The sequence below is a fragment of the Adiantum capillus-veneris genome, chromosome 20, assembly GCF_014529385.1.
Source record: "Adiantum capillus-veneris isolate H3 chromosome 20, ASM1452938v2, whole genome shotgun sequence".
In the NCBI taxonomy this organism is placed as follows: domain Eukaryota; kingdom Viridiplantae; phylum Streptophyta; class Polypodiopsida; order Polypodiales; family Pteridaceae; genus Adiantum; species Adiantum capillus-veneris.
The window spans coordinates 99,814,602-99,823,220 of NC_140950.1; the positions used below are offsets into that span (position 1 = coordinate 99,814,602).

At 42.4% G+C, this 8,619-nt stretch overlaps 1 protein-coding gene across 1 annotated transcript; it reads right to left on the reverse strand.

Annotated features, from left to right (window-relative positions):
• Positions 1-1,652: 1,652 nt before the first annotated feature.
• On the reverse strand, positions 1,653-5,499 carry SR (serine racemase). The gene is made up of 6 exons (XM_086492729.1): positions 5,190-5,499; positions 5,017-5,103; positions 3,267-3,497; positions 2,988-3,061; positions 2,151-2,337; positions 1,653-2,068 (listed from the first exon to the last, which is right to left on the reverse strand). Exons 1-6 carry the CDS (start codon positions 5,366-5,368, stop codon positions 1,813-1,815), a joined length of 1,014 nt encoding a protein of 337 aa, XP_086348855.1. The 5' UTR covers positions 5,369-5,499; the 3' UTR covers positions 1,653-1,812.
• Positions 5,500-8,619: the final 3,120 nt, after the last annotated feature.

The window sequence follows — 8,619 nt, forward strand, 5'->3', positions numbered from 1 at the left end:
TATTGCTTCATCAATATTCTATCATAGTAAAATAATTAATCAATCAATCTGTGTATTTTACGACATATAAATCTTGTTGAAACTACAAAGAGGCTAATGAAATTAGATCCTTAAACAACATTTTCAACAATATCTAAGAAGAGACTACATCTTTGGATCCATCAACTTAATTTCAACAAAACACCATAAAATATAGTGTTTCTTTGCCAAAGATTCAGAAATACAATCTTTTGCTTCTTAAAGGCTTCAGCCAAAGGAAGGTAAATAGTAACCCTTCAAAGTATATCCCTACAATATTTTCCTCATTTGTTTTGACGAGAATCTCAGTAGATGCTGTTGCAGCTTTGAGGGAAAAGAAGCGTGGGGGAGGCGTGTGGAGAGAGAGAGAGAGAGAGAGAGTCCTGACAACGACAGAGATGTGTTTCAGAATGCCAGTGGAGAGGGAGCGTTTGAAATAGTGTGCAGGTGTGTACAAAGCACGGTCCATTAATGATGCGACCACACTACATTCAAACCATGTTTAATTATTCCACCACCACATATTCAAATTGCATCGTCTTTATGCACCATTTCCATTTTCAAATTGGATCCACCTACACCCATAAAATAGAGCAAAACAGCCATCCAAGATGATCAATAGCATACGAATAAGCTGAAATTGGAATTGTAGATGCATTTTCAAGGCATCCCAATTTCACTGTTGGATGAACAGAAACCTATGGATGCTATCTCTTGACAGGGCACAATCAAGTGGCGGTCCATATGGTATATCAGTGTCTATTGCAGCATACAATAGCTTTGACTTCAGCTTGATCCTCTGTGGGCATACAATCCTTGGTTTGTATGGCACACGGATCAACATGAAGTACCTCTTCTCAAGGATGGCCATCTCTGGACTTTGAAAGTGTAGCAACTATAGTCTCTAGCATCATTTCCACACTCCATTGCCTTCTACCTACCCTAAGGACACCGCCATAGCATTGCTTTACCTTTTATGCTAAGTGAAATTCCAAAGTCATAATATTAATTTGTTTGTGCGAAGGAAAAATTGGCTGTAAAAGTGTCTTTACATGCTCAACGAATGCCCTTGCCACACTTTAAAGCAAGAGATTACGAAGGTAAAGATATGAATGAAAGTGTACTCTCTTTGCCTGTAAAAATAAGGGGGGAGGGTTGAGAACAGTCCAGAAATTTACTGAAGACTAATAAAACCTAGGAAAGCCTCATGATTTTATCACTCGTTCCATACTCCACTAGTGCGTCAGTATTACAAACCCTTTCCATAGTCTGATAGACTTCAGAGTGCGCACACACTCTCCGCTCCTATAGCGACCTCGCTCTAAACAATATAGGTACCTGGGCACCCTAAAAGTAGGTGTCACATCAAGAATGTCCGTGCCCGCATCTTGCTTAGTCCTCACCATGAAGGAGCAGAGTAATGAAAGCAACAATTTGTACATGTATCTTCTGACCACAAGAAATTATAATGCTCTAATAGATTTCAGCCAATGCCGCTTGGCCTGCTCCACTAGCTATATCTGTAGCCTGCCTTCAAAAATGCGAATAACAAAAGACTTCTCTTTATAAAATAAAGGGATAATGCTATCAAAATGTTAATTTAATGATTAGCTCTATAGTAGTGCATTCATGCCTTGCTGCAAAAAATCCTTTTTTCATAAAATGACTATTACCAAGACATGCATCCATGTCTGAGGTAGCTGCTACCATAATCAAGCAAGAATCAATGGCAAGCTCACGAAGAAAAACTGGCAGAGTTCTGAGTATTTCGGCAATATCGCAAGGAAATCAGACTTACCTCTTACAATCTTCAAAATACTCACCTAAAACACCAAGATCTACATTTCCACCCGATAACACAATCCCGACATGTTTATAGATCTGTTTGCTCAGTATTGACTGAAATTGTGTTGACAAGACTGCAGCCAAACCAACTGCTCCGCTCGGCTCGACTACAACCTTCAGGATTTCATAGCAAAGTTGTATGGCATTCACTATTTCCTCTTCTGTAACAGTCACTACATCATCTACCATGTCACGAACCACTGGCCTGCATGCAATATACGTATATATGTGAAGCCTTTTAAGCAAACATTAACTAAATAGCCTATGCTTTGAGTTCCACTAAGTACCATGTTAAAGAGCCAAGAGATGCTCTCAGCCCATCTGCAATAGTGTGTGTGTGGGGTGTGATGATAAGTTTTCCTGCTGCCTTTGATTGTGCTGCATCATCTGCACCTTCCGGCTCTGCAGCAAAAATCTTGATGTTGGGATTGATTGCCTTGGCTGCTATTGTAATGCCCGAAATCAAGCCACCACCTGTGCCATAAATCTATCAACATAAGTCCATGCAAGCCAAAACCCTGAAAAGCTCCAGAATACATCATTGATTGAAAAAGTACAAAGTAGATCATTTACTAAAAAAGAACCGGTCGATTAAGTAAAATACTAAGGTGTAGGGAAAGGTCTCCTGGAAACCTTTCCCAGGGATACATGTGACCACGTGACGACGGGTGGACGCCGAGAGTCACTGCAGGAGCCTGCTTCTTGGGGAAAGGTCCCCAGGAGACCTTTCCCAGCCGTAACGGTCGGGGGAGGAGCCCGATAAGCAGGAAACAGTTGGCGAGTGCAGGTACGGAGTGATCAGTTCTGCGCAGATGTGCACCAATCTGGTACGCTCTGATTGGAGAGCACAACAGAATTCCAGAGGTGCTGAGTGTGTGTTGTAGGAATATTTTCCATCTCAGAAAGCAGAGTAGATGTATAGTGGGGAAGGGTTGCCCCACGACCCCCGACCTTTGCGGCTACTTAGGTGAATGAACATAGCCTCTGCATTGCCCACTATAAGTAAAGCAAAATAATCACAACCCGATGGAAACATGGATTATCTAGTATACTTTGCCATTCGCGAATTCAGCATGGGAGATCAAGGGTGACAAAGAAATTTACTCCTTGGTACTACTCTTTACCACTTATAGGCACAATTATGGCATCAAGCTCTGGAATTTGCTCCAACAGCTCCAAAGAAATAGTACCCTGTCCACTTCAGCAGCATAAATATGATTAGCTGAAGATATAAATAAAGTGTCACAAAACAAACACCGCAACGAGATGTAAAAACTGCACAAGCTAAAACAAACTTCATGATCTTGCCTATCAAGATAGCATAAGCTAAAAAATCAGTTATCTTCACTCCCTTACACACAGATAAGCACAGTGTAGGAAAAGCGATGGCTGACAGTACTTGCCTTATAATTCTTCCATCATTATAGGGATGAACCAAGGCCGCCCCCGTCTGCTCCTGCACACTGAGAGCAACCTCCTCCCTTGACTTGAGCATGGGCTCACTAAAGTAAATTTTCCCTCCATAACGCTTTACATTTTCCACTTTGCACTTGGGCGCATTTTTGGGCATGACTACAAAAGCAGGAATACCGTGCATTTTTGCTGCCAGAGCAATCGCAGCAGCATGGTTACCACTGAAATTACAAAAAGCTCAAATACTTATACATCTTACAAAACCAGCTCGTAACCTACTCTACCTCTAAGAGAATTAAAGTTTTGCCTAAGCTACATAAGTGAATTGTAGTTTGAGAAAGATGGAGTGAGTCCAAAAGCTATCACGCCAAGTTTAACCAATGTACTGATTTACTAAGAGTCTTGTCTGCAGGTTGACAACATTTGAATGCTTGGCCTGCTTACAAATATGTCACCATAATTTCAAGAACACTAGTCCTAAAATTAGTGGTAAGTCGGACTTCAAACAGAACAAACTTACTGAACCTCCACTGACACAAAGTGTCAAGATTGTTTGCCCCATTTAAGTTGTTCTGTTGCGCACTACATGTCCATAGCACCATTGATTGCTGGATGTGCCACAGTCGGTTTTAGGAATCAGAATCTCTTCCAATTTCCCACTTCTTGCTGAACCTCAACGGGCACATTTCTGACATCCTCACAAAGGGCCAAAGAGGACTCGCATGACATGCATATCTTCTGGTAGGTTTAAGCTAAGCTACGTTGATAGTCTTTTCCAAAACTTGAAATGACCATGGTAACACAAGTGGAGCTTCGGAAATGAAGATTTCTGGCTCTTCATTTTCTTTTACCTTGCCTTTTCTAAGCGGAAAGCAACCAATCACCTACTGCAAACATAAACTCACAATGGTAACAATCAGCTACCTTCTTTTTGTTCAGCTTAGTCTTTCTTATAAGCCTTGTGCATCTTTATTATGTAGATATCTACTTCAAAAATCTTATACTCAAAATGGGTGAGACTTTTCTTCCGCTGCACCTTCCATTATCTAAAATGACACCTTGTCCAGTGACTCATACACAGTATTATTGTGTGTGTATTCAACCAATCGCAAATAGTGTTCAGCTTGCTCTATACTCAAAATAGCACTATAGCATCTTCTTCCTAAATGGGAGTCTTACCTTCTTCCTCTTTTATATGCATTTCTAATAAGATCATAATGCCGTTTGCCTATCGATGGGTTTAATCAAAATTAGGGAGCTTTTGAGGAGAGATTCTGGATTGACACAGCAAAGATGACAATCCCCAAGTTGATTCACTATGGCAAATGTTTTTCTACTGAACCAACATATGACATGTTAAACCAGAGTTTGGCAATGCATGGCATTTTCTTGGTGCGGCAGATCAGATATCTTTACAAAGGACACATTAAATTTCCTCCATGCATTCCCTAGACCAACGAACGTTGCATGGCTCTGTGGTAAAGCAAGGGAGTGATGTCCCCACATGGGGGACGCTCCCCATCAAACTCCATGTCAGCCCAATCAAGGCCAAACAAGCCATCTGTCTGTGCAGATTGAGATAACCCTTCGCAGTACAGACTGCTCTATCTATTTAGAGTCTGACACGGTGTTTTGTGCAGATTTCAGGACAAAGGCAGTATTTTTCTACTTCTGAATGAGCTACGTTCACTCAAGTCTGCTGCCTTTAAACAAATGCAGAAGGGTTTTCCTCGCAAGTACCTGCTATGAGTAATCACTCCTTTGCTGGCAAGATCTTGCGGGAGAGAAAGCACGGCATTGCATGCTCCTCTGAACTTGAAAGCTCCGCTGATGATGGCAAACAGGAGCTGGTTAGCCAGAGATGGAAAAGTAGAAGAAAAATGTGGGAAGGCAAATTCTGCTCTGCAAATTACCCTTTCTGGAAGAGCTCGCACTTGAAGTAGAGATTGGTGCGGGCACGCTGGTTGAGAGAGGAGGAGGACAGCACAGGCGTGACATGGGCGAAGGGAGAAATGCGCCTTCGGGCCTCCTGTATAGAGGCCAGGCTTGCCGCATAGCCTTGCTTCTCCTCAGCAATGCTCTCAACCTGCATGTGTATCCTTATTGTCAGTGAAATCAATGGTTACAAAATTATGACCTATGGCTTTCACAATTTGGAAGAACGGACTTTTGCTCATAACTAAGCCCTCTCCTTGGTTACACGAGAAAACCTATGCAAGGATATTTGCTACTATGCCAAAATGCCAATAGTTGCACAAGAGATTAGGTGTAATTTTAAATGCATCTGATGTGTTGCTGCTTTTAGGAGATGTGCACTCTTACTAGCTTGATGTGGCTTGCTGTGATTGCATAATGGATGTAGCTTCTATGCGCAATGAACACTCGTGGACCATGCCAAAGTTGTTCACTACCTATTCAATTAATGAGGGGCTTAGTTTTGCATAGTTACCCATTACAAATAATTATCCATTGCATAACCACTGCCTAACGAATTTGCTTTGATGGCTTTGATATGAATTCAAAAAGCGGAGTAGTAGTGTACTTTGTACCTCATGTTGTAGTCCTTGTTGAGGCTTTGTTGTCTCTCTCCTCCAAGCTCTTCTCAAAAGTTATGTGATTTTTCCACACAAATGGAATTTGGAGTTGGCCAATGCCTGAAGGAGACGAATTTGCATATCATAAAACTAAAGATAAAGAGAGATGCATTTTGTGCACGAGGATGCTTTGGCCCAAGAAAATATGATATGTATGTATGGTGTGGAGTTGTCATTATTCTTTGCATTTTTTATAATACAGTAGCGAATGTGCCTTTTTTCCATCACTTTTATCTCCTTCATTGTTAGAGTATTAGAGGGGACTTATGCTTCTCCTTTTGTTTAGAGAGACTATATGTTCTCAAAAAATACAACTTTTGGAAGACAAAGGCATTCCTCTTAAGCCATGTATGCCTTGTCTCTCCTCAAAAGGAGTCTCTTGTCTTCTGCCAATCAGCTTTGTAAAAAGGCCTCATTTCTGTTATATGAGACTGAATATATCACCACCCTCCTATAATGTGTAAGATGGCAAAAATGGAGGATTGTTATGCCTAGGATCTACCAAGCCTCTAGATTCATTCTGATGGAAGATGTGGCTTGATTTGGTGATTTGGGCTAACCCACCCCTTACCTGTGGGTTCCTTGTATCTTTTTTCTACATCTGTTAATCAAATTCTACTTTCCACAACAAAAAAACAACTTTTAATGGAAATAAGAGGAAAGCTTTTCCTTAGGATTGTTTAAGTCTTGGAATTCGTGTTGTTGTCCTTTGCTCCTAGTGGGAGACCTTACTCTCCAAAAGTTCAACCACAACATCAAGCCAACTTCGTCATTGTACCATGCTCATCAATGATAGATCACAATGTGCCAAGGCTTACCCTCGTCTATAAAGGTCGTGGGCAAAAGCCGAGGGATCTACGGTGGATACTCAATTCATCGTTGATCCCATTTCTGCATGGCAAAAAGAATAGGCTCCCCATCATCGCGTCCCAACTTGATCTCACCACCTCCCGCTCAACACTTGCACTACCTATCCAACCCACCTATCGCGCCTGATTGAAATGGTAGTAAGCGCATTACTATAAAAGTTTACCCCCCTGCTACGTTGATCCAACGGCCCAAAGCCCCCCCCTGCCCCGCCAATAAAGTGCCCGTCGTAGATCCCATGACTCTGACCCTATGTCATATGAAACGAGGAGGGATTACCATGCATTAAACCTCAACATTCGCTCACTTTAAATAGAATTCACTAGTTGGGAACACACACCCCTCCCCCCACACACGCTTTTCCTCCACCTTTGTCATCTCCTCTATGTGGCCTTCTTCTTTTTTCCTCTTGTCTCTACCTACATGGTTCATATCGTAAAGCCTTGCATGGATTCATTCGCCCCAGCCCTTCGCCATGTGCCCATATACAGAAATTGCCCAAGGTGTGCTAAAGGAGGAGGAAACTTGGAAGAGGCATAATGCCTTCTACTATATTGTGCCCCTCTCCTCTGTTGGATGCGGACGACAAGGACTGTAAGACGTTTTGATGTGACTATGAGAGAGAGAGAGAGAGAGAGAGAGAGAGAGAGAGAGAGAGAGTCACCAAGCAGTAATACGTGAGAGTGAAAGAGAAGGAGAGTCGCCTTGAGAGAATCTCAAGAGATTCTTCTTGAATTCTCATTTTTCACAATCGTCCATGCATACTAAGAGAATTGAAAAGAGAAGTCATACAAAAAATCATGTCCTACAAACACTCTCAAATATTTCCACAAACTCTCTCTCTCTCTCTCTCTCTCTCTCTCTCTCTCTCTCTCTCTCTCTCTCTCTCTCTCTCTCTCTCTCTCTCGATGCTCAAAAATGGCTGAAATGAGCGTCGCAATAGAGAGTCCACATCGTGGTTGGGAGAGGAAGGTATGTAGGGAGAGCTCATGGCTGAATATATGGGGAAAAGAGGACCTAATGTGGTCCCATAGGTCATATTTGACCTCCCAGGACGATAAATGTTCATAAGTGACTCTCGATGCTCAAAAATGGCTGAAATGAGCGTCGCAATAGAGAGTCCACATCGTGGTTGGGAGAGGAAGGTATGTAGGGAGAGCTCATGGCTGAATATATGGGGAAAAGAGGACCTAATGTGGTCCCATAGGTCATATTTGACCTCCCAGGACGATAATAGAACTATCTATCTATCTATCTATCTATCTATCTCTCTCTCTCTCTCTCTCTCTCTCTCTCTCTCTCACACACACACACACACACACACACACACACACACATTTTTATTTTTTTTTGTAAATCGGCTTTGATTAATTTACAAGTGGGAAACCTCAAAGCGAGGAAAAACCACGAAAAGAAAGGGATACAAAAGACGGAGCACTATAAGGCTCCGAAGGCTAGAAACAGTCAAAGTAAATCCTGTAGGCATCAAGAGTGATGTCTCCAGCTTCATAGGCAAAATGCAGCGCTTGACCAAGAGATAATTTGAAATAGGGAAAGGGGTCAACAAAAGTGCCCTGGAACATTAAGGAGTTCCTATGATGCCAGATGGCCCACATAGTCCAAAATCTGACCCAGGTGAAGAAGACCGCAAACTGAGATTGTGGTGACCGAAGCACCCCAAAAAGCCAAAATCGTCTATGAAAAGAGCCGGAAGGAAAATGTAGTCGAAGAGCAGCTGACACTTGCCGAATGAAGGCTCTGGAGTGATGACAACACCACAGCAAGTGTGGCACGGTCTCCTCAGCTTCAAGGCATCTGGGGCAGCGGGAAGGCGCAATATGCCGAGCATGCAACACACTGCCAAAGGTAGAGCTCCCACCAA